The sequence below is a fragment of the Lepisma saccharinum genome, chromosome 16 (genome assembly GCF_977018435.1).
Source record: "Lepisma saccharinum chromosome 16, izLepSacc3.1, whole genome shotgun sequence".
Lineage (NCBI taxonomy): Eukaryota > Metazoa > Arthropoda > Insecta > Zygentoma > Lepismatidae > Lepisma > Lepisma saccharinum.
Window position 1 is genome coordinate 31,094,809 of NC_139244.1, and position 27,921 is coordinate 31,122,729.

General features: G+C 34.5%; 1 protein-coding gene across 2 annotated transcripts; it reads left to right on the forward strand.

Moving 5' to 3' along the window:
- The first annotated feature begins 202 nt into the window (after positions 1-202).
- LOC146000372 (putative maleylacetoacetate isomerase 2) lies at positions 203-27,916 on the forward strand. 2 transcript variants are annotated; one of them, XM_083137930.1, is made up of 7 exons: positions 203-381; positions 5,832-5,883; positions 7,922-8,070; positions 10,854-10,931; positions 12,427-12,553; positions 13,887-13,989; positions 19,367-27,916. In XM_083137930.1, exons 1-7 carry the CDS (start codon positions 337-339, stop codon positions 19,491-19,493), a joined length of 681 nt encoding a protein of 226 aa, XP_082994056.1. In that variant the 5' UTR covers positions 203-336; the 3' UTR covers positions 19,494-27,916. The 2 variants fall into 2 exon arrangements, with proteins under 2 accessions (XP_082994056.1, XP_082994057.1); XM_083137931.1 differs by having other exon boundaries at positions 203-354.
- The last annotated feature ends 5 nt before the right edge of the window (positions 27,917-27,921 follow it).

The window sequence follows — 27,921 nt, forward strand, 5'->3', positions numbered from 1 at the left end:
TGTTTTGTTTTTGTTTGTTCCTTGACGTACTTATTTAATATTTATTGTTTTAACTCGTCGAGTTAATTTTTTTAACAATCATCTTCCTGAAGTATGGACGAAGGAACAAAAATCTTCTCTCGCCGTTTAAGATATTATTCTGGTTATTTCGTTGTATGCAATACCGTAACCTTGATTATTCGGCAACACTGGAGAAAACTGGTTGTGCATATTGTGGCGTCCTCTAATGATAATTTCAGAAACGTGAAAAAGGAGCGGAATAATATTTTGGATATCTAGGATTAAACGGTTTTTCAGTATATTTATCTCTAGATTCATCTATTCTACTTGAAGAAAATGTCTGTTATAGGCAAGGTAGAGCTAAACTTTCCTAGAATTACGGTAATTTCAGGTTTTGAAAAATACTTATTTGAATGTGGTATGTTAAGAACGAATGTTGATGTTGACTTTTTGTATTCATTTTTCTTTGTTACTACAATTCTCCTTCTGATGTCTGAAATTTGTTTTGAAAATTAAAAGTTGCTTTGGTAAACGTTAACACGTAGATTATTTTAGTGCCCAGAGCATAGTGGTTCATAAATATCAGTTGAATCTAGAAAACTGTAGAAGTATTTTGGTGTAACATTATATAGGGATGTTGATCGTTAATTTATGTGAAATGCAATTATACTTATGAAAGGTGATTCTGATTACTTGTCATTACAAACCAGACAAATGACTCGAATAACATGTTAAACCAAAAATTGATAATTTCTGTGTAATGAAACATTTATTTTTAAGTGTTACCGCAGTTTTGCATATCGCGTAGTAATTCGCAGTTCTGGCGAATTTTGTCCATAATTCGAAGACAAATTTAAATTTTGATTTTGCGTCAATGTTGAATCTGTTGTTAAAATGTGGGGTGGTCTCACTGCAGAACATGGGCTGCTTTTTTCCTCTAAATAGACGAACAAAATTTATATCCCCTGAAAGTACGTACCTTCTACATCCATTTTCCGGTGTTCCTTTTACGATGACTATTATGTTATTGCGTGTAAAAAATGTTTTTCCTGCTACTAAAAGCAATGCATTTCTCCATTTGTTCACGTCCATATTGTTTACGTGCTCAAGTGTTGTGCGATAAGTGAGACCCTTCGTTTCACGGCATTCGAGTTGATTTGTCGCTCTGGATTCCACCCCCAGACGCACAGTTTCTTTCATTATTTCAGACTAGGAATGCTTAAAAGGTTAGGTTAGGCCTGTTAGGTTGGGTTCCAATAGGATAAATACGATGAAAAATGTTTTTCCTGCTACTAAAAGCAATGCATTTCTCCATTCGTTCGTGTCCATATGGTTTACGCACAGTTTCTTTCATTATTTCTTCAAGGAATGCCTACAAGGTTAGGTTAGGCCTGTTAGGTTAGGTTTCATTAGCATAAATACAATGACTAATTATTATTTAGGCTAAGAGAACTAAACCTAGCTACCTAACAACATAGGCATTTTTTGCTTTCACGACTTGTGCAGGAATATGCCTTTTCCTTCGTTGGTACGATTTCAATACCGCCCAACCTGGACACGTTTTTCTGTTTTTTTTTTAAAGAAATTTTTTTTCCCGCACCTTAAAACTTACTTTTCCCGATTACTAACTACAAAACGTTACCAAAAAATAATTTTGAACGGCGTTCCTCCTAAGCAGCCCATATTCTGCAGTCTTACCCATTGTTTTACGAACAAAATTTTAACTAAGGTTGCCTAACCTTACCGGAAATTGTTCGTGTGGCTATCCGTCAATGTTTTGTGGGGTACCCGTGCATGGTTCGTGCGGCTACCCGTTCATAATGTACTGATCAGAAGGCCAAAATGAGTTAATCTACCAAATCTTAACGAAATTCAAGATACTTTCTTACCTTAACCGGTAACAGTATGGTATAGTGAAAACACATTTCTTCAAATCTACAGGAGAAACTACTTACGGAATTTAGTTTCTGCAGACTTTTGAATGCTCATGGAAGTTTTTTCTTCCTTCGTTCAACTTATTCAGCTGGTAAATCATGTATTTTTCGACATAAATGTATCTCCGATGCACGATAGCTCTTGTCACCATTACCGTTGACTACGTGAATCAAATGTCCGTGCGTTCGATTATGTAACCTCCTGTTAGTGTAGCAACCACGCGGTAGATTGAGAAGATGACATGTGATGGTTGCATTGTGAATTTTTTTTTTTCAATTTTATTTTGTTTGCCTAACCTAACTGAACCTAACCTAACCTTCCGTGAATGGTTTGTGATCATTTTTGCTGCCTAACCTAACCTTCCGTGAATGGTTTGTGGATCATTTTTGCTTAAAAACCTGTGAATAGTTTGTGCGGCATTTTTCGGTTAATAAGTTTGGAAACACTGCATATCAGCTGACGATAGACAACGTGAGTCAAGATTTGCCCGCCATATTGTGTGTAACGAAAGCGAATTAGCAACGAACAATAAATACTTGTAATGTGAAAAATTACGCTTTTTTCAGTGTAAAAAGCAAAATCCCACCTTCAAAAATGTTCCGCTATGCATAACAGGTAAGTGCAAATGTAAATAATTAGGAAATAAGCAAGTGAAATGTGTTTTCACTATACCATACTGTTACCTCTTAACCTTACCGGAAAAAGTTTCGTGGGGATATCTTTTAAATCTTTTCCCAATGAGCACATATTGTAACAAAATATAAGTTTTGTAGCACTATCTTCCTCACTGCCCAAGATGCCATTTTTCTAGAAGAAAGCTGGAACACTGTTGCCAAACCTACCTCTAATCAAAGTCCGCATTCCACATGCTCTTCTACCTTGTCGTTCTCACTGTCCAAGCAACAACTAATGCTCTGCAACTAACGAAGGAACAGTGTTGCAATGCTGTAGACAGCCCAATGAATGCCGAACATCACTTGTTCATATCATCAAACATGGTTGTTATGTTTATGTATGGAGAATGATTGTGGTAATGAAGAATGTAATTTTGCAACATATATAGACGTAAGTGTACAGTTTTTACACGTGACCCCCAAATCTTAACTCTAGATATGTTACCAGGACTGCATATTTAGTGAGTATAAGAAGTAGGAAAGGGATTGGAGACATTCTCTATATTGTGCATTCATACCTCCAAAGTTTTATAGAAGAATTAGGAAGTATTTCAGATGAGTGGAAATGATTGTGAAAGTACATTTGAACATTCGAGGAATAAATTAGTACAGTCTAGAGTTTTGCAAGATATTATTGGTTGGCGAAAAATATGATGTAAAACTGCTTTCTATCAATCAAGCAGTGGTTGTCTTGGACAGGTTACTGCTGTGTTCTGATGCTGCCTCATGTTCACAGGAGGCTCAAAGGGGTGTCATGTTTGAGACTACATACCAAGATGTTTCGAGTCTTTATTTTAATGCCAAGAGCCCTAAACCTGACCTGCCCAACCTAAATGTTATTTAGAGAGGTAATTTTTAATGATGTGACTAATTTCACCAGGTTCTGCTTACTATGGAGTTGGAAAAATACTACAAGGTGTTCCGATATGAACTGCTGCTGTAATATGTTACATGACATATGTACGAAGGTGTATTACATTCTTAAATGCTATTGTTGTTAAGTTACATAGGTCAGGTTTACGGCTGTTTGCATTAGAATTGCTTTCTTTAATACTTACAATACGTGATCATGTGATTTCTGGTCTTCAGCACGTTCCACTATTCTCACCGCCTGATGAGAATAGCCCCATAGTTGCTCGCAATCAATCATATAGGAGTGTATACAAGAGAAAGATAATTCTCATGAAAACATGCAGTAAATTATTGCTAAGCCTCTGAAGTATGTTGTAACAGATGTGAATAAGAATCAAACCATGTACAGTGGACTTTTTTCTTAATTCGAACTCCAGGGGGCTACGAAAAAAATTCGAATTAACCAGAATATAATTTAAAAAAGCACCAAATAAATAACATGCTGTATTAAACATAAAACTGCATTAATACGCAAACAGTACACCTTACCTTACAACTGGTATGTTTTATCCATATCTCCATCCAGGAACAGTACACTTATTGGAATATTCACATCACGTGATTGTTTTTCATTCCTCTTTCTACCTCTCTAAGCACTTCAACTTTCTTATCTAATGTTAAGCTACTGTATGCACCACGTTTTGACATTGTCACTCCACTAAATCACAGAGACAAATAACCCCTTCTGTCCGGCTATCCACTCCCCTCTTAACTTGTTTCTGAGAGGTTGAAGGTCACATTCCTACAAACAAAACCTCTGGGGATTCCCGCTGCCCTCACTTATCTGCAGTCGGCACATCTGTTAATGATAAAAACAAGTTTTTCAATAAGAAAAGGGGGACGAGTCATCTGTGGAAATTTCTTATGTAGCAACCACTTTGGTCTTTCTTGGAAAGATTTATGTTAAATTATTGGAAACCTGACTTCGAATTATCCAAATTTTACCTTCAAAATTCGAATTAAGTAGTCATTTTTAACATTCTTTTAGATAGGGGTTTCAAGGGGAATGTGCTTTTGTTTGAATTATCCGGGTTCAAATTAAAGAGAGCGCACTGTACAAATGTGCACGTATCATAATAATTTCAGAATTAAACAGTCTGAATTGGAGCCATATGTAGCCTACTGATTTCTTGTGTTTTACATACTGATAATGTAAGAAAGGCGTGAGAATTGCAAATGGCCATTTCAAAACCTTGTCAACCCTAGCACTGTAAAATAAGCATTATTTCTAAAAATATTTAAATAAGTATAGATATATTGAATATTTTTTCCCATGCTAGGTGCTTACAGGGCAAAATATGTCAACTGGTACACTAAGCATATACAGGCTATCTTTCAGCAATATTTTCACTTTTCTGCAATATAATTTGTCACATACAATACTTTGTTCATGTTTGGAAATTAAATGGACAGCCATCCTAGTATGGAGGTTACCTATTCAAAGTTTTCTTGCATTGAGGAAAGTTGTATAACTGTTATTACCGAGTAATGTAGTTATCTACCGAGTAGTGCTAAGTTGTGTTATCTGCACAATTAATAAAAATTTTGACTTTAGGTTACCTGCCTTTTTATTTTCCCTTTACTTCAGTTGAAGTTGCTTGTGCAAAGTATATTTGGGCCCAAGTTGCTTTTGTTTTATTGCGATTTCATCATGCTACGAATGCAATTTTTACATGGTTCGATTTCGATGTACATTTGTTAACACATACTGTGGAGTTTACTTAAGGTTTTGTTCAATATATGCTTTCGTGGTTAGGTTAGGTTTGGTTCCCTTAGCATTAAAATAAAGTCCCTAAATGCATTCTACTAAGGTTCCGATTTACTTCTACATTCATTCCCACTTCTACGACATTTACTGTCACTTGTCGACGGAGAATATCTTGTCCATGAGAAGTGCGTAAGGTAATTTTCAAGTTGTTTTTTTTCAACATAAATAACTTTTTCGAGTCCAAACAGTGCTCATTACTTTAAGGAAGGTTCAAATTTTGTGTGACAATGATTTCCAAAATTCTACGATAATTAGTCTTTGTGCTAGGAGAAATCCTAAAACAATCGGAACCGTTACCTATATTTGTTTTGAGTCCACTTTAATCACAGTAAGGCTAATTGGGACGTGACCTACAGTTTAAAGTGCGATCCGAATCACTATGTGCCTCCACTGGGTATCAAAGAACAGGTATACTTGTAAATGCGGAAGATGTTACAAGTATTATTATTAATATTTGTTTGAAATACATTTCCTTAATTTTCTAGTGTTAACATGAATTGCTAAATAAGATTGATTATTAATGCTTGTTTCTCTCTTCGCAGCCACTCCTCTACTCCTATTGGCGCAGCACATGCTCTTGGAGAGTTCGGATTGGTACGTGCATTTTTTTTATATACAACATGCAGATGCAATACTCTTAAGAAAACAAATTTGATGTCCATAGTTTCGATTTTGTGATCAGATGTATTTTCTAAAGTTAAAAAATGTACTCACTTTGGCACATCACAATTATAATCAAAAATTTCACCAAGATTGCTTGGCTATTTTAGGGATTATGTGTTAAAAATATAAAGATGGGCAAATATCTAATACAAAAACAGGTATAAGGCTCACCTCTGTTGGAAGCACAGTGTTTTAACCTACAACTTTTACATTTCATACTACAACCTTTTAACATTCTTGTGGATGTCAGTTTTTATATATTTTCAATGTCACCACCTCCATATGTAAGTGCTCCTGTTTTAACCTTAAACGGGAATTCGGTTTTAAATGTAACCATTACCACATGGCAGCAATGAACATGTTACTTCATGGAAACTACAGATGATAATTCAGTTCTGTCTTTTTTTTTCATTTATATACATATGAAGGTATGACATACTGTATTGACAAAACAATATATTTATTTTTACTATTAATAACAGATGCATTTTGAAAATTTTAATTTTACTGTCCAAAAAGTAAGTTAAATAGCTTATGAATGTGTAATACTCTTCAACCACTGCTTTTTGCTGATTTGTTTTAATTTAACATGTAATTATGAACACAAAATGTTTACAACGTTTGGTTATTAGGGGTCCAGTAGGAGTCGTCCACTTTTCAAAATTACCCCAAAGTTACAATTTTTTGAAATATTGCATATTTTTTTTGTTTTTCTTTCAAAAATCGTTAGATGTGGATTACATATCCTCGGGCAGTACTCTTTTGCCATTCTTCCCATCCAACATTTATAGGGCTTATGCAAGAACAGATTTTCTGTAAGATTGCAACACTGCTTTCCTTATTTTCTTCCCAGGACCTATGTGCCTATATTCAACATGACTTTGTGGGCTTCTCTGCCATTGCTACATACTTCGCACATTTTACATTTGGTCTATTGTGGTAGTGACAGCAATGCTGAATACAAATTTTTGTGTAAAATTTTGATTTTCTTCTTCTTTTAACTTTGTTATTGGCAGGTAAAGTGGACATTTCACCTCCGCTAAGAGCCCTGCCATTCTGAAAATAAAAAAATAAACTTTTATTTCTCTACGACAATTGGTTCTCTTGCTACAATTTTTGTGCACATCACAGTAAGTTTGAAAAGTGTGCATGTGAAAAATTTCCGTCTTGAGAGGCTAACATGTGGTTAATAATATCCCTGAAGAAGCCAAGTGTTTGTGGTGAAATATTGAATTACAACTTCTATGTTGGCACATGAAGTGAGTGAAGATTTATCTATTTTCTAAGCTAGCTTCATAGCTCAGTTGGTAGAGCAATGACAGCATGCTGGAGATTGGTTTGAGTCCTGGCCGAGCCTGCATTTTTTACTTAAATTTCTACATAGTAGGCCAGCTATGCAGGTCATAGCACAAGGAATGTTACTGGTAAATTGTGTGTGAAAAAAGTAAACACCAATTTTGGGTACAAATAACACAGAAAAATCAAGGTCCTTGGAAGATTCATCAGCTTTAAATAATATGTTAGACCTTTTACATCACATAGGTTAGAGCTGTGTAATTTAATTCGGTTTATATAATAACTACGCCATTTTAATATGTCTGGGTTTGTACCTGTAGCCTTTTGAACCCTCCACCCCACCCACACAAACACTTGAAAAGAGAGGATGAGAGAATCTGTGAGATTTTTTGTTAGTTGTTTCTACAGTGTATTTCCAAAATTTCGTAATCCTTACTTTGATTGCTAGGAGTGATAATTAGACCAGGTTTTGTGCATTGTGAAGCCTTCATACAGGAAATTCTAAAGTTCATTAGCAGCTCAAGTCAGAGTGAATTTTTTCCCAGAATCTGGTGTAAATTTCACTCCCAGCGGTTGAAGTTAGTTGCATGACTTTCAAAACACACTGTATAAAAGATAATTCATGTCATGAAGATGTATATATAACGTGTCTTTATTTTTCCTTTCATAACAGCTCTAAACTTGAAAGAGATTCCGTATGACATTAAACCAGTAAGCTTAATAAAAGCTGGAGGGGAGCAGCATTCCAATGAATACAGAGATGTGAACCCGATGGAACAAGTACCAGCTCTTGTGATTGATGGCCACACACTTGTTGAATCTGTAAGTAGATTGTGATATTTTGAGTTTTAATATTTGCCCAGGCTAGTTCGCTGCACTTTTTCACACTGGGTGTAATGCAGGTGCATCGCACTGTCAGGCTGGTGCAATGAAATTGTGTTCGACCAACTATATGTCGTATGCAAGAATGGAAGCATTGAAGTTCGGAAAATTGAATAAATGCCTACCTCAGGGCGCGAAATTTCCGGTCGCCAGGTCGCCAAAGTTTTGGGCTGGCGACTAAAATTTCGTTGTTTCAAATGTGTGTCAAACACGCATCAAGACTTCACCTCTTGAGAGAAATTGCAGAAGTTATAGAAGAAATTGTAAAACTCAGTGATATCCACACTATTAGGTGGTTAGCTAGCAAAGAACGTGCAGTAAGAGCTCTCTTGCAATCATGGAAAGCTGTTGTGACCCATCTTGAACAGGTGGCCCATGGAAAATACAATGATGGCGCTAAAGCTAAGGATTTGCTGAAAAGTTTGAAGCAATTTAAATTTGTTAAGCTTCTGTACTTCCTTCCTTTTGGATTTCTACGGGAAATTGAACCCTTTAAGCCTGGCACTACAAAATAAGAATCTTTTGATTTCATCTCTGAAAATAAGAATTGAACACTGCATTTCAGTTTTGGCTGACCTGGAATCTAATGTTGGACCAAGCGAACAAGATTTCTTGGACCATGTATCCATTTCAGGGATGTGCATCTCACAAACATTCAAAACGGAGAGCATGAGTTTCAGACTGTTAGAGGAAACTTAATTAACAATGCGAAGGTGTACATCACAGAAAGATTGCAATCTATATGAACAGATGCGATTGCATCTCTGCATATTTTCGACACCTTGGGTTGGCCTCCCAAAGAAAATATTCTTCAGTTTGGGATAGAATAAATAAAGAAGCTCTACATATACTTGAACTCGAGCCTTTATAATGAGAAAATGGATGTTCTGTCAGCAGAGTGGCCAGAATACAAACTTTTGTTTCCTTCTCCAGCTTTGAATCAGACGCTGGAGAAGATCCACAGTGTGGAGCGTTCAGCAAGATTCCCCAATTTGCTCCAGATTTTGACATTTTGTGCTGTTCTACCAGTGAGCACAGCTTCATGTGAGAGAGGTTTCAGCTGTCACAACAGACTCAAGACTACTTACAGGAACTCTCTGAAGACTGAGTCACTGGACGATTTGCTCAGAGTTTCCGTAAACGGACCCCCCCCCCCTCCCCTGTCAGAGTTTAACCCAGCAGCTGCGATTGATAAGTGGTACTTCAGTGCAGAACGACAGCGCTACACAAACATTAATCCCTAACTTTTTAATAATTGCTCATATTTTTATTATTTATCAATATAAAATAGTGGCGACCAAAGATTTTAGTCCGGCGACTGATTTCAAACTAGAAATTTCATGCCCTGGCCTACCTGCTGCTTTCAACATTCATTTGATTGGTTCATATGCATGGAGATCACACCGAAGCGACATGTTTCGCATGAGGATTTCACCAATTGAATGCAGCCTTTGTACAATGTTGCTGTTGATTGGCTCTATGCTTCAGTGTGAATTCTCCCTACCATATGACCATACCACATTGTATACCAATCCAGAACGTGGTGCAAGCAGTGTAGACACCAAATCAATGAAGTAGACGAATCTGTGTTGTACTTGACATCCAACTAGTCATGCAAGTGCAAAAAGAGTCAAAAGGTGCTGCGAACTAGGCGGGGCTATGGTTATCATTATTGTTGTTGCAAATACTGGGTTTCCACTAAGTTGAAAAGGGAAGAAAATCAACTAAGGAGTGTATAAAGCTTCAAAAATCTGGATAGTTTAGGGAAAATGTTTTGCTTTACTATGATAAATCATTGTACAGCGTGCGGCAGAATTCATTAGACAGTTTGAAATTAGTGCCATTCACGTCTGTCGATAGATAGCACCCTGTTTCACTCGCTATTTAGTGAAGCAGCTCAAAGCCTTCAGTAAACATGGAGGTCTGGTCAAGTGAGCACCGCACGTATGCTGTGAATCTGTTTTTCAAGAACAATTACTCAGCTACTGCAACGCAACGTGACTTCAGACGTAAGATTAATATCGGAAGAAATGGGAAGGTTCCAACATCCCAGACAATTTTCAATTTTCAGAACCACCGCATCTGCTAACAGTAAGAAGCGCGTCCACGTGCTGTACGGACACCTGAAAATGTGGAGAGGGTGAGAGTGGCTGTGTTGCGTAGTCTGTTATGCAGCGTGAAGAGATATGTTTGCAGAACAATAGAACTCATCTCACTGACATTATTTTCAAATCATAAACACCAAATGAAATGCTTTTGTATGTACCTTGCAGCAATATAAGTGTTGGATCATCAGTTTACATTACAATACATGGTTTTGGAATTTCAAACTGTAATGAATTCTGCCTCACCCTGTAGAATGGTCTGGAAAAGGCAGGAAATTTGATTTTGCAAAAATGAATGGAAACCTTGAAATGAGAAGTTTATTTGCCAGTCTTCCTGGCAAATTGATTACCATACTGTGCAACAATGCTAGAGGTCCTGGGTTCAAATTCTGGATAGGTTTGGATCCTTCTTCCCCCCATAATCTGTTTCATCTATTCATTATCATCGTTACAACTAACCCAAAGTTGCAGAGAAGTGTTTTCATTGCTTTTAACTACTTCTTGCCATATGAATATCATTGTATACTGTTGAATTACCATTGAAATTTTGTGTGCAATTCTGAATGACAACATTATTGTATTCAAGATGAAATTTACAGTTTACTTTTTTCTTTGTAGCTGAATATTATGCATTACCTTGAAGAAACAAGACCACACAGGCCTCTGTTACCTCAGGATGTTCACAAGCGAGCAAAGGTATTTCTATTATTAATAAGAAATATGCACCATAGATTTATAAACAGCACATTGATTTTTTAATAACGGTTAACATTCCACAAATCCTATTGTTTGGATCAGATTTTTTTAAAAAAATAAGATATTAAGTTACAATGAATTGAAATGAATCAGTAGAATAGTTACTTTAATGTCAAAAATGTAGTTCACGTGTGATTCAGCTGGGTGCTAAAAACAAGAATATATACAATCAAGATGGCAATATCTCGTGATGAATGATAAAATTTTGGCAAAAAAACACCCAAGATATTGCAAATATGAGATGTGTTTGTCAGCAACAAGCAATGAGAAATGTGTGAAATGTTACCTGTTATAGGAGTTGGAAATGACATCCGAATGTTAGGTGCTCTGTGGTTCTATTCTCTCTTGTAAGATAAATTGAGTACTTGTCATTTTTAAAATAAAAACACATGCTTTGTATAGAGCAAATGCCATTATTCAAAATAAAACTTGAGAATAGAGAATGGTGTACCTGTGAATCATTCCTCATTTCGTTAATTACAGATTAGGTTAAAATGTTGTGAAAGAGAAATCAGTATTTTGAAGAACATTATATTTTTCCACAAAAGACAACCCTCCCTCCCAGCAGACAATTTGAGGGTTGTAAACAGTACATAAATGTTGACTGCTGTGTGTCTCAAACAAAGAATTCCTATGCTTTAGCCATTGTTTTTTCACTTGCAAAACTTCTGATGATATTTACAAGCTGCTGCACAGTTAAAAGCTATGTCAAGAAAGGTACATTTAATTAGTCATTACACTTCTTAAATGTAACAATCCAGACATGAAATTAAATCATTAACTAGTTCAGTACTTCAGGATGCTTCCAAAGTTACATCCTGAGGCAATAATGAGGGGTAGAATAAAGTAGAATTGAAAACCCCGTTCTCTCAGGAGTCGGCCTTTTTTGTTGTTGGGGGGGGATATGGTAAAGCCATGAATCCATCTAACGTAAAGCTACAGATTTTGAAATATGATCTTAAAACATTTATTTTATTGATTACTGCAAGATTCGATTGAAATTAATTAATTCTTTTAATTAATTAAAGGTTGGAGTGACCTTTCCAAAGATGATCCTACCTGTAACAGCATAAATAACTATGCTATACATACTCTGCTATATCACAGCAGATTTGAAAATTCGGTTAGCAACAGTACAAAAAATAATAATGGCAACCTTATTACTCTGATATATGAAACATGTGATACATATAACACACAAATATGAAAAAAGAACACAAATTGTAATCATTATTTTAGAAAAAGGTAATTGACATTTCCATAAGCAAAAAAGAAAAAGATGATTTGAAAATTCAGGCGTCTGCTGAAAATTTTCAGGCAGCAGGGCGACCAGGCACCCTGTATTTTTCTAACCATGAATACAATAATGCAAGAGATATTTCTTTGCATAGAGCTTATTTGTTTGGTTATTATGCAAGATGTGTTTCTTTCACAGGTGAGAGAGATTTGTGAAGTGATAGCATCAGGAATCCAGCCTCTTCAGAATCTCATTGTCCTCATTTACGTAGGGGAAGAAAAGAAGAAGGAATGGGCACAGCACTGGATAAACAGGGGCTTCAGAGGCATGTATTTTTGTTTGAATTTTGAAAGTGTAAAATCCTTTTAATTTTCTTGTAGCTTGGGCAAGTGGATATAATACAAAGACAAATTATGAATGAGACAGTAAACACTTAGCACACGAAAAGAAATATGTTGTAAATTTGCGGATTACCGCATTGTCATTCGAGAAGAAAGAGGTGCATAGTTTCATATAGTACAGGGGCACAGAATACTGACGATAGTGTCGGTACAATGTTGCCAGAGAAAGTTAGTTAATAGGTAACAAATGTTGCAACCTTTCTCCAGTGTTTACTGCATGGTGGGTGGCTGGTTTCTGGGAAGAGGGGAACGGGTTATTGGTTGGCTAGGTTAAGTCCAGGGGGTATAGTGGCATGCATGCATCATATATAGACCCTTTCCCATCGGCTGCGGAAAGACGTGTCTGTGTGTGGGGGGAGGGGGTAAAAGATGGATAATGGCAACATGGAAATAGTTGTTGAAGGTGGTATTATGGCTGTTGGTATGGATGACAACTGTGAAGTCTGAGTTTTGGGTGAAGGAACGATGGTTATTGATCCTAAGGTTCAAGGGGGTGGATTTTTTGCCAAGGTAGAAGTTGCTGCAGATTTGGCAGATGAGGTTGGATTTATTTTTGAGTGGTGTTTACTGTCTCCTTCATCATTTGTGTTTATCCGTCTTTCTGGTACTTCTAATCCTATTCCTGGGTAATTCAAAGAAGAGATGTAGCTATTAAAATGCTCCCTAACCATGTGCACTTTTGATCACTATCGGGATATAAAATATTCTATAGTCAAGAGTAAATTGCAGTTGTTAGATACTTAGTGAAAACACGCAAATTGAGACAACTTATCCCCTATACTTAAACAAACCAACCTTTCGTCATGGATTGGCTACATTTTTACTATTACTTGGCTTGTCTGCCAAAAGGGAATACAGCAAAATCTGATCTAGTGTGTTTGGTGGGACGAACAACATATAAAGTTAAGACCAAAGGAACATTAAATCGAAAATATGAATTTTCAGAACATGTGAAATGAACTTAACTGTGCCAAGTTAAAAGGTAAAACTACCTCTTGCATGTCTAGGTCTTTTGTGGAGGTGATGTGATCAGCACCATCTCTACCTGTTTTTAACCCCAGAGCTCTTACATGCAAATACATTGCTGGGTAGGGCATCTGAAACCATCCACCCTGAGACTCAAATCCAGGTCTCCTGCATGCCAGTTAGAACCATAGGATTGGATCTGTATCAAGGGAGAAATTGAGATTTATTTTGATTGTATCAACAATGGCATGCACATATGTACAACACTAATTATTTACATATTTTCTACAGCTGTCGAGAAGTTGTTATCATCCTGTGCTGGAAAATTTTGCGTTGGGGATGAAATTACCCTGGCAGATTGTTGCCTCATACCTCAAGTTTTCAATGCTCGCAGGTAAGTTCTCATCACAGTTTATTCTTCCTTAAAATGAGCTTCTTTCATGTTGTATTCATGGTTGGCACAGTAAAATATGTTTTAAGTATTGCATAGGTAAAGTTCCATGTTGCAGTGTGTATTGGTTTTCAGATTAATTTCGAAGGACTACTGCCTATGTTAACATACGTTGCAGTGTCTCTGTCCTAGATACTGCTAAAGTAAATACTGCTAAATTAAACTGTAGGTCCAGGCCAGATTAGCCTTTCTGAGCATAGAGTGGACTTCAACAAAACTCAGTGATATGATTGTAGAAAACTTCTTACGTCACGTGCCGGCAACATATTTGTTAAAACACTAAAATCACACACTAACAGCATGATAAAAAACACTTCGGAGTTCTTCCAAGCTTTCGACTCCTTCACGGAGTCATCTTCAGGGCTGGTCGAGGACAGACGGAGTAGACGCGGTTGTCGTTGTGCAACGTCAGTTTAGTGTTTTTTATCGTGCTGTTAGTGTGTGATTTTAGTGTTTTAACAAAACTCAGTGACTTTAAAGCATGGGCCATTCCATGTGAAATCAACCAATGAAGAGGCATTTTTTTAACCTCACATATTTTGATTCATTTTAAATTTGGCATACTGGAAGGGTCAGCTGAGGTAGAAAATATGCAGAGTTGTAGATCCATATTTTTTGTATTTCCAAAATTACAGTGTTGCAAACCGAGATTTTGATCATTTTTCCCAACATTTTGTTAACTTTAAATTGCAATATTTCATCAACCAGGGCACCAATAGAAGTGATCGAGATTGCATTGGAAAGGTCTTGAAGGACTCTTTCACGTGAGATTGAGCACGCCTATGTCAGAGTAAAAAAGAAAATGAAGGTGGTGTAAAGAAAACTGGTAGCCATTTTCTCAGAAACTGGTCTTTTATTATTTTTTTCAAAAAAATATGTTATACATACACTATTACCCAATAACTACAAAATTTTAAAATGGGATGCCATTGGGATTGGGAGTTATGCTAGATTTAGCTTATAGTGTACAGTGATAGACATATTCCATAACTCCTGATCCCATTGGCGTCACATTTTTAAATTTTGTAGTTATTGGGTAATAGTGTATGTATAACATATTTTTTTGAAAAAATAATAAAAGACCCGTTTTTGAGAAAATGGCTACCATTTTCTTTACACCACCTTCAATTGTTTTTTTGTTGGTTTTTACCCTGACGTGGGCATGCTCTATCTCATGTGAAAGAGTCCTTCAAGACCTTTCCAACGCAGTCTCAATCACTTATATAGGTGCCCTGGTTGCAGAAATATTGCAATTTAAAGTTAACAAGATGTTAAAATAGGGGAAAATGGTCAAAATCTCACAGTTTGCAACACTAATTTCAGAAATACAAAATATATGGATCTGCAACTTTGCATATTCTCCTACCTCAGGTAGCCCTTCCAGTATGCCAAATTTAAAATGAATCAAAAATATAAGATTGAGGACCTTGTTGATTTCTCATAGAATGACCCGCATTCTTCTGCTCTTGTTCCTTCATATTTTTTGTGTGGTTCTATTATGTGTAATGTACTGGGTGGACTACTGTTTCGTTAAATAGGGAAGATGTGCTTAAGGTCGTGGATAACTAAACAATACCCTATCTAGCAATTACAAAAGCCACTATCATTTGAAGTGTATGATGTGTTGTTACGTGTCCCTTCAATCTCCAAAGAGAATCGTACCCAGCATAAACATCAGGCAAATAATCAGTTTTTTTTAACTAATGCAAATTACTCAAGTTTCTAATAGTCAACCACTAAGCTATCTTATTCAAGATACGTCTTGTCCAAGAATGCACAATCTTAATAAATTAGGAGTAATGCAACAATATTGTAATTCATACACAATAATACTGACGAACCAATTATCATGTCTAAACGATATTTCAAAAATTCAAGTACAAGTATTATATTAACGGAATCACTGTAGCGGGACAATTGAGATAAATTCTCATTCATATTTAATAACAATTTATTGGCAAAAATCAAGATAATATTTTGCATCGGTTCACAAGATAAGTAGGTAAATTCATATAACAAATAGTAACGAAGTATTAACAAATGTTAATAGGTGCTCAAAATTATAGTAATATTTTCATGGAAGTATATGCAGTACGTAAGTACTAGTAAAACCTTCTCAATTTGGCATTAGAAACATACTTTGACCATTGTTCAATCGATACCAATTTGTTGCTTTAGAACCAACAATTTCTCCCTACTTATAAAATTTGGGTTATTTTTATATTCTGCTTCATTAATCTTCAATTGGTGCTCTTTACATATAGAAAAGTCAAACTAAAAGGTTCTTAATGATTTATTTGTATTTTTACGCAAACCAACACGTAGTTGAAAATCCAATGTACAAAGGTTTCAATCAATTCAACGAAGACCAATATGAGTTTTCAGCGATACATGCGAGTGAAGAACTGTTCTCCATCTGTATTTTAAGGCAAGGCAAGTAGGGCTACAATCTTCAGAATTTTTACTACCAGTTCCATAACAGATAGGAATAATCGATACCTAAAAATGGCTTGTAGTAATCTCACTTGATACAAGCATAACCACAACTCTGTTTAAGTATGTACATACCTCTGTTTTCACTTGTGTTTTCTCTGGTTACGTCCTATTCGAACAACACATCGAAACACTGGAAAGTTCAGCTTACAGTGTCTTTTCCAACTTATTACACCCTCTGTTCGTTGGTGACGGTTCTCGATGTTCTGGCCAAGGTTGGAAACACCATGGGGCGTCAAATCCAAATTCAGGCAGACTCCTTCTCGTCAGTCAAAAGGTGCTTTCTGCCTGGGATCGAGTACCAGCCAAAAATCAGAATCTTACGCAATGTTGGTTGTACAATCCTTCTTCTGCATACAAATGATGGTAGACTTCTACCTTAGTCAAACATATTGCAATCTCCATTCCTTCCTTTGCGAGAACATTAGACAATGCAATCAATGTCCGAGTTATGTAACACTGCTGCCGGAGGCATGGTCCTTCACGCGCCGATTCAACGAACGTGTGTGTGTCTCGCAGGTCTGTCACGGAGTGAGTTTCTTGCTGCTGCTGAGGTGGAAAAACACTGATGACTAGAGCCATCTAACAGATGATCTTACAATTGCAGCTAAACAATTGATTGTTACATTGTCCTCCAAAAGTCTGTTAAAATGTAGAAATTTTAAAAATCAGAAATATCAAAAAATGAAGCAGCAATTGTTGCAATTTTTTTTACGGGTTTTTTCCTCTTTGTATAAATTACACCACTTTTCTTTAACTAAATAATATTCATAATTGGGAAAAGAGAGATGCGGTAGTATATAAATACGGAGAAACTAGTACTCACTTTTATCCGCAAAGCTGTTTTTTCTTCTTTTTCAATTAATTTAAATTAATCGAAAAAGAAGAAAAAACAGCTTCACGGATAAAAGTGAGTACTAGTTTCTCCGTATTTAAATAATATTGATTAAAAACTGCTGTAGCTTTAAATATAATATTCATCTTTAACACATTCGGGTCTGGCCTCATAATACAGCATTGTTACCTCTGGTCTGCGGTTTTTGGTTGTTTTTCAAAAAATCATAGAGAAAATATTTTTAATTTGTTTTTATTTACCACATATTTCTTAAATCTACAAAACTTTCTCTTTTCAATGAACAAAAATTTTATTTTCATTTTCAGACGTTTTTTTAATATTTTTTTCAGCAATGTTTTGTGAAGAAGGAAAAAGTACAACATTGTAACAAATGTTAATATAGAGATATTTTAAGTTCGTAATCTGGAAAATTCAATAAATAACTACATAAACTATCAATACATCTTTTGAATCTTGCATAAGAATACTTCTTATGTCCACATAACAAAAAATAATTACAAATTACAAGTAATTATCTTTTGTATTAAAAAGGGGCTGCAGGACAGGACCAGACGATGTATCAGTTGGTTCTGCGTCATCTGTAAAAATTAAACAAATAAATAAAATAAATTTTCATTTTACATACACTTTACAAAATGATAAATGGAAAAACTAAAAATACATCAGTGCATGTAGGAGAATCAAGCAAGAGGCAAGATGAATAGACCCAAAAAAAAATACCTCTTCTCACTTCATTCATAAAATACTAGAGTTTGCAACACTGTTTATATTGTCGACAATAATTATTACGAATATAACCTACCTTCCAAATCTTCAAATTCATCTGCATCATCAAAATCGTCCCTAACTTCAAACTCTGAGTCGGAATCCTCTATGCAGTCTGGATCTAACGACACCATTCTAAACAATGCACAGTACATCAACCCGACAACAAACAGTCACAGGTGCGAAATAAAAATAGCACATGAGCCACCTAGCGGTCGGAATTTCAACAGAGGGGCTTGAATGAACACGTGCATGAGACGAAGTACGAGCATAGCCCGTCGTTCAATCGGCAATGCGATTGCATACCACAGGATGGGCTATACCCGTCGTTCGTCCACATTGACTTGAAGTGCACTGCGGGCTATGCCCGTCGTGAGACCCCAATGTGTTAACCCTGTGAAGTCATATAAAATGCTTCAGAAGTTTTGCAAAAGAGCTAGTTCACAGTTCAAAATTGAAACCGGACTTAACAGACCCCTCCACAGTAGTGTGATTACTAGGGGCATGCATATTTCGATTTTTGACAAAAAAATGAAATGTCAAAAAAGGTAATGATGCATTTTGCTACCATGTTTTGTCATGAAATAATGCGAAATGAACTGCAAAATACGAAATAAACTCTTAAACACGAAATTTAGGGTTTATTTACCGACATGACACCTGAGGTCTGAATTATCCTGTGAGTTATGCAATTCATGGAAAATTGATTAATTCTGCTGTTAATATTGGAGTAGCAAAAATGGACTCCTTTACACAGAAATAAACTTAATACTCTGATAACTACATAAATGTACTATTAGAAGTGAAATGTTAATTTTGTGTAGTAAGTGTAGTTTTTAAATCAAATTTAGGATTATATTCACAATTTTAAAACCAAAATGTAATTTTATATACCACTTTTGATCCGATTTTTTACCGCTGTAACACCGAAATTTTATTTTATTAACTGCTTTTGAACCCGAAATTGACTGTTTTTGTACCGAAATTTTGCTTTTTTATTTACCAAAATTATGTGCCTCTAGTAATTACCAACGCCCATAGCACTTGAGGGTTAAAAGCGATACTTCAACAAGTACCTATGTAAATTTCCAACTTCCATCTAACACCAGACACTTTATGGTCTAAGCATGGTCAAGATGCCTAGAAGACATTTTTCACTATAAGAAAGCACTGCATGTAACTTTGTTCTTTTTTTTCCACTTACAGATTTCATGTTGATCTTCGACCATTCCCTACAATTCTCCGCATTGACAGAGAACTGGAAAATCATCCAGCTTTCCGTGCTGCTCACCCTTCCAGCCAACCGGACTGTCCACCGGAAGCGACCAAATAGGGGTCGGTTTTAGAAAGGTTCTTGGAATTGTGAGAGCCATCTAAATGCGAGACTAATTTTCTAAATATGTTTGAAGAAGGTGATACTGTGGTTGTTATATCTGTGTTGTTCGGAACAAGAACAAAATGCAGGTGTAAGTGCAGATGAATTGGTAAATTGATACGTGAAGAGAAGAGGTGCGGTTTATAATACAGGTGCATGATGTACATATTAAAGTGTCACATGAAGATTGTAGAACTTCAAGGTTTTGATCAATGAATAGCTTATCGATACTCATGCTTGGAAGGGAATAACAAAGGTGATAAACTTATTTTTTTCTTCCTTTTTTTTAAATGTATTTTGATAATGAGCATTTTGACTAGCAAGGTGTTGGTTTTAAGTTTCGCTGTAATGGAAAAAAGACAATTAATGCGTAAGTAGTCTCTAGGTGCAAATTGTTTCCTTTGTGTGTATGATATATATTAACAAAATGTGCGTAATCACATAGATATGCTTTTCTGTGCTTTTTTCCCACTATTGGTTTGCTTGCATATTTTTAGTATTTTTACGTTTATAAAAGGGTGTCCAGGAATTCCAGGAAGTATGCATAAAAAATATCCATATTTAATTCAAAATTCACTCTTGCACTTTTTTTTTCTTGTAACTGTCAACCTATAGCTTCATTGAAGTTATACAATACTTCTACTTCGAGACTGTATAGGGTTGTAGGGTTGGTGGTCACTTTATTTAGACAGAAAAGGGGAGGAAGATTGGTTGATGTATATTCTTCTGGGAATTAACAATTTATTGTTCATTATTACTTGGATGTCTGGTGGATAATCTGTTGATTCTACATTTCAACTTCGAAACTGACAATCGACATTAACACTTACTTTAACTATTTTTTGTTAGGTTTATACAACTCAGGTAAGGTGACTGATTAATTTTGGATGTCAAGGACATGAGAGAGAGATTGAATGAGGGAGGAGGTTCTGTAAAAGGAACTATTCATAAATGTTTAGTGTAAAATACTAATACAAAATAACTTTTATTACAACAACTGTTCTGCTTTTTGTCTTAGCATTTTTGGAAAATTTGCATTGAAATCCTGGGATTTTATATGGATCATAGAGTAGTCACCTTGCATTAATTGAAAATGTATATTTCTGTGTTGAAATCATGTAATGTGATTATTTTAAATTAGCTTAAGTGAAAGGCTAGAGAAGAATGTGGAAAGTTCACGGCACTCCTTCTGTAACTTTAGGATATTTGAAACGTGAGGTGAACTTTTCAATTCGAAACTCGTAAATGAAAGTGCCAAATTATGTTCTACACAAAAATACTTAATTGCTTGCCATGTAAGAATTCATCATGACGATGAACATAATGCTGCTTGAATGTGAACTGTGTTCGAGGTACCTTGTGTACTTACAGCTGTTTTCTACAGTGGTTTGCGTGCATTGATACAAGAGGAAAGCAGTATTTGCTGTATGATTTATTAATTTATGCAACACAATGATATAGCTGTGATTGGAATTGCAAATATTAATTTTTTGTGCATCATATGAGGGGTATTCGTAAAAGAAGCCCTGAATTTTCTGTGGTAGATTAAAACTGATGGATGTATATAGTTTCATTGTTTTTCTATTTTTTAAATATTTTTGTGTACGCTTGAAGAATTTCCACTTTTATTGTAACAATGCAGACGAAAAGTTCTTAAGAACAACATTTGTTCATGTACCTGGATTTATTAAAAAAAAAATGACAGACTGAATTTAATGAGATGATTGGCCATATAGGTGGAAGATTGCTTGACTCATTTACTAAAGCATCATTTTATATGTAATACTAGTGACATTTTTTATTATTATTTTCATATTCTGTTGATTTGTGTTGTATGTTTTTAAGAAAGCAACATTTGTATGCAGCATGTTGAAAGAAAAAGTTGCAATGAAATTTCAACATAATTGTACAGTGAGTATGAATGCCAACCATGGAACCTCTCTTGATACATGTTTTGTCTAATTTGTAGGTAACAATGACTTATTTTTGACTTGCTTTTCTCATGCTGTTTCAATATTGTTTATTTGTGGGCAGACATATTAAAAGGGGAAAATATAATGCCACGTGTCTGTGATCATTGTGGAGGTGTACGTGATTGAAAATGATCTAAATATGTTTTATGCATCAGAATCATAAAAAAATAATGTAAAAATTTCAATTTTTATGTAGCATATTTAGTTTCAGTATTATAATGGAATCGTTTTCAATGTGAATAGGGAAGTATATCTGCAAATGCCACTCTTAAATACAGTTCAAATATTGTGAATAGAACCTATGAAGTCTTATTAAAACAAATGTGCATAGAAAATTTGAATGAAAGTATTAAAATAACATTCAATTTTAGAAGAGAAATGTGCAAAAAATCTATGTTCAATTTATTTTACAAGTTCAAACATTACCTATACCTCTTCAGTGTACAAATAATGGCAGTGAAAAAAATTTCTCAAAAATGCAATGTTACAATGTTACACCTGTGGAGAGTTCTCTTGGGTGGAAATATGGAATATGAGCTGTGCAGGATAAGGTTAAAAAGTGACTATGGCAGTTTTGAATGTAAATGATTAGTTCCTGTTTTAATATATATTTTTGATTTTGCTTTAGTGACTAGTATTTTGTGTGTATGAAAATTGTCTCGCAAAACCTAATATCATTTTCAAGTTCCCCCCTGGAGTTTTATTTTTATGTGAGTAGGTTTGTTTTTTGTAATACTATGATGTGTATATTAAATAAGATTTTTTTTTGCTATATTAGTGAGAAGATGGGATATTCAATATATTTAGGATTACAAAAATGTATGTGTAGCACTTATAGATGAGAGATCATTTAAATTAATAAATTGACATTTGTATATCAAAAAATTATTGTACTTAGTGCATATTAATGTCTGAAGACTAAACAGTGGCAATATCAGATATTTAGATTTTTAAAAATTCAGAGGTATGTTTGTATGTTTTATTATACATTAATTTTTTGTAATTATTGCTTGTATTTTTTTCTTGATATGCGGGTGGATGTGACACACATGCAAATTGCAAATGTTTTCCAAGTGTGTGTGTGTGTTTAGTTAATAATATAAATACATGATTTATAATTCAGTAAGAGTATCAAAGTAATGTAATATACAGTGCAACCCCAATCTTTGCACTGTAGCAGCAGATTATATATTTTCTTTCATTATTATAAGTTCTTTCGCTGCAGTCCCTTCAAAAAAAGGAATTTTCGATGCTCCACTGGACATTGGTTTGTTGCCTAGCAACAGACCACTGAAGAATATATATTATAGGTTCCACTGTAAATATTAATTTTCCAACACAGTACAAAAACCACTTTAATGGATGATGTGTTATATCATGCAATCGAACTTTTTCCATTGTACAGGGTGATCCTTTCGCTACAAGACCCTGGAAAAATCAAATATCTCGAAGGCTATGCATTTTATTTAGAACATACACATGTGAATACATAGCTTTGTTCGTGTGCAACCCTTTCCTCTGCATTGACATCACTCACTAAGCAAAAATCGAAATGAAATCTTTGTCAGTAAATATGCACTCCCCCCTGTACTCCACAGAAGCCAACAATATGACGAGTGTCAATTACAGCCAAATAGAGAGCATAAAATGTCTAAAATGTCTGGCAGGTAATTATCACGGTGCTACATTGCCACTCACTGTTATGGGCACACATTGTTACTCAACGTCAGCTGTTCTTTGTACCGCAAGTTTCATATTTGTACATTGTCAACGAGCCGAGATATTCACATTTTCCACAGCCATGCAACGAAAAAATCACCCTGTGTATTATCTGTGTTGTGTTAAATTCACGGGATCTTTCACGTTACCACAAAAATGGGTTATTCACTTGCTTATCGTGCATATAGACATTCTAAATGGAGTCTCGGAATTAAGATTTTTATGTAGATCTTGTTAGTTTGGTTTGTGCAACCGGTTCCAAGTAAGAGTTACCCACAAGATTTTATTTTAAGACCTAATATTTCGATGTGTTGGCAACTATAAGCACTACTCACTCATTTGAAAATATAATGTTGGTGAGGGCTAATCTGATACCTGTATATCAGTATTGCTTGATATCTGTACTAAAAGATATTACTTTAAAGGTAATTATGTACTGGGGATGGGCTGATATGAAGTAATTGAAATTCTACAGATTTGATATGAAATTGCTAATATTTCATAAAGAATATGAATAGTTCATATCTGCAATTAGTATTGCCACTAAATGAATGCAATATATTTAACTTTGTAAAAAAACAAGTGTCTGAACATTTTCTTTACAAAACCAGGTATATGAGTTATGCTATTTTATTCGTAAAAATCAATTTTTTACCAATACCAATAAATTACCAATTAGTCTGTCCCATCCCTGTTATATATAATTCCGGGGTCATATTGTGTGAACATAATGCAGGAACATTATAAATTGGACTTAAGATATTCAAATTAGGGCTGAGCCGATACCAGTGTCCATATATCAGTAGGGCCACATATTTATAGTGGATAAAAGATCGAGATTTTGGTACAAAAACTATGTGCATTTCAGTATCCAAAGTTGTATGTAAAATTGCATTTCAGTGTTAAAATGGTGTATTAAATACTCCCTCTGTCCCATAATTATTGTCCGGTACACTTTTGTTTGTTGTCAATAATACTTGTCCGATATTCAAACTGTGACATTGGTTTTATACAGAATAAGAAAATTAAACACTGGAATGAGTCATACAACGTTATTACTCAAGGATCAGTACAAATTGGCCGATCAAGTATCCAAAAGAACATAAATAAAAAGTTACCATTTTGGCATACCTGACTATAATTATGGGACAGAGGGAGTACTAAATTTGATTTAAAAACCACTTATTACACAAAATAAACATTTCCCTTGTAATAGCACATTTATGTTCTTTGTGTTGACTTGTAATCAAGGGGTCCCGGGTTTGATACCTGGTGGAGGCACATGGCCCAGTGGTTTAGATCCCACTTTAAACTGTAGGTCTGGTCCTTTCTGCGCATAAAGTGAACTTAGCAACAAATCAAACAAACATTTATCAAACAATAAGAGTATTATTGGGTAAAGGAGTGTGTTTTAACTTCTCAAATATTTGCAGCAGAATTAATCATTTTCCCACAATTTGCTTAGGTCACAGGATAATTCAGACTTCTAAAAGTGTCTTGTCTGTAAATAGACTCTAAATTTCATGTGGAAGAGTTCATTTCGTATTTTGCAGTTCATTTCGTGACGAAACGTGTTCAGAAAACACCTTTCAAAAACATGAAAAATGAACATTAAAGTGTGTTATTTCACATTTCAAGTCAATGCATCAGTATCGGAAGTTATCGGTAGCAATTTATTTACTGATACCGGCCAATACTTTTCCAGCATTCTGGTCTTTCACAGCATCCACAAAAATGTCTCTACACTTTTGTGGAGTCTTAATTATCCTGGAAATTATTCAAAATTCAAAATTTCTTTTTATTTTACACCAGTTTTGTGGAAAAAAACACAACTGAATATTCTGATATAATTCTCGAGTATTTTAAAGTATAACTCTTGACAAATTGATGCATATAATTAGTGGACCCATTAATTAATATTAATCAATATTTTGAACAACTTTTAATTAATACAATTTTCAATAAATGATGATAGTGGTAATCTGTGAAATTATTGGTATCAGCTCAATCCTAATTGTAATGACTTGAAAATGAGTAACAATAATTTAATGAAAAAAAATCATGGATTGGCATTTCAATCTTATATAATGTGTATGTTATAGCATTTACATCTCCATAGTAATTGAAATTACTGATATATATAGAAAGTGATATTGATTTAGCTCGAATAATATGTTTAATTACGAAGAAAATAATATGTTGGGTTACCATTGTAACTTGTCTATGTAAAAGTAATGGAATAATCAAAAGACAAATATTGTGTTCCTTTATGGTAAGTGTATATCATATGTAAAGATTTTGATGCTGAGTGACAGAAATATAGAGTAGAAGTAGTAAATCAAGAAATCTATGAGGGCTTCAAGCAGAAGTCTAAACTTTCACATTCCTGGAGAGATTTTTTTTTTGTATCATTAATTTCTGTATGGATCACTTATTGTGAATGTTGAAGTTGGTATAAATGCATTGTTTTACTATAGTTAATATTTGTACATGTAATGTGCACTTATAGATGTTCTGTACTGCCTCTTGGCTTAGTTTGATTGCTGTAAGAGATTTGTTTTTGCAGATAATGTTTTTTCTTTGCTTTTCCAGTTTAATTATTATGCTTGCTTTTGTTATTCATCAGGTAATCATTAGAAACATTAAGAGCCACTAGTTTTTAGACAATTGGAAGTGAAATCTTGTAAATGCCTTATTTTTAAAATATAGTTCACATGCCAATTCTATAAATATGGTAAAAGTGATAAATGATTTGCATTTGAAATAAAAGTGAACATGTTTACAAACTTTACATACCTATAAAATCTGTGCCATCTCTACTGACTACTGGTTGGTAGGAACATACCACCAGTGCTAATTGTGAAAAATTGTATTTCTGTTGGTTGAATTATATTTTGGTTTCTCAAATTTTTACATAAAAGCTGCAACAATTGCAAAAACATAAAAATTTCTAAATTATGAAGCAAAAACTACTGGCTCAATACAGAGGTAGTAAAAAAATGTGGTAATTTGAACCTACATACTATGCAAATTCTGACTGATAGTAAATATGATTGTATTTGAAAAAAATATGTATATTATATCAGAAGTTGCTTTCAGCTGTTGTAATACATGTAGGCAAAATGCAAGTAATTTTGTTACTGTATCTGTTGTTGCCATATACTTTTTACCATTGAATTTTGATGATCTTGCTTGTGGATGATATCTACAATTATATTTACATATTCAGTAAATACTTTACCAGACATTTGGTTCATTCCCTTTGTCATTATCAGGGTGTCGGAAGATGATGAAAGTTTGTCTATTAATCTTAAATGAGATTTTGAATATTTTAAAGCAAGACTCTGATACATTTGAAAGTTATAGCTCCAATTAGTAAATCTATTTTAAAATTTACAAACACTTTGTATTTTTGTTACTTTTTGTTTGTTCGTCGCTTTTTTGCCACTTTCGGCTAATTGCAACAATGATTTTTTTTAAATTATTTCAGATTCCAAGAATTGGCATTGGTGTTGGCAGGAATATGTATGAGTGTTGGGTTAAATCTGTATTGACAGTCCTATTTTTTACCACATTTGAGATTTTGTTTCTTGAACTTGTTCCCCATAGTTGTTTCATGCAATGTAGTTTGATTTGCTTCTCCCAAAAAATCAGCAATGGAAAATGAACCTTTTTCATCATTGCAAGTGCAGACAATGTTGCAAACAAAAAATACAGTCACACTTGTTGTTTTTCCGTCATTTCAGTTTAAACAGCTAAACATCAAGTTGTGTTGAATTTTTCAATTATTTTCGCAGGTTTTATCATTTATGAAAAAATTAAGCTTACATATTAATACCTAAAGTAATTTTATAGGACAATTTGAGACCTCAATAAGTCATTATCTTCCGAACCCTGTTATTTCGATACTAATAATGTTCAATATTAGTTCCTTTCAAATATAATTTGAACATGCTTGTCAAGTGAACAATCAATGTGCAAATAGTATTCATAATCCCACATAAGGCATGCTTTTCCATTAATGTGCTGACTGTTTCATTGTAAGAGTAGGTTAAGTTTTATACTGATTAGAATTTTGCACTGTAGCATTTCCATAAATTCTGTAATAGTTCCAGGAGGGGACGGATGATTGCAAGTGAGTATGATTCGTTACTTGTGATAATTTTTCTCTTGCAATGTTAAACCCAGGCAACTGATAATACTTGTAATCGCAGAACAGATGTGGTCTTCAAAACTAATAAAATTGTTTGCATCTTGATATTGGATGATTTTTTATTTAGATTAAGTGGATATCTGTAATATCTTTGCTTTCTGGATAATTTGAAATTCAGATAGTGGTCATTCACATCTTTTGTCAACCTCTAACTGAAATATGCTGAAAAGCTGGTTGCTTTGACTACTCTCACGTTAACTTGAGTCGCCAGGCATTTGTAATAAAGGATGACAGTGGTAAATTCACTTGCCTGGCAGATGCCAGAATTTTTTCTTCTCTACCAGCATTATGACATGGTGAGTCTAAAACAATGAGAGATGCAAAATCAATGTGTTGTTTGCTTTTTTTGTATAATAAAAAAATATATATGCACTTTAATTTTAAAATTCAATAATTACATAACCCCAGTAAAGTTAGTTTCTTGCCCAGTTTTATAATTTAGGTCGCAGTAAAAATATAATGCTGCTTAATTATATGTAAT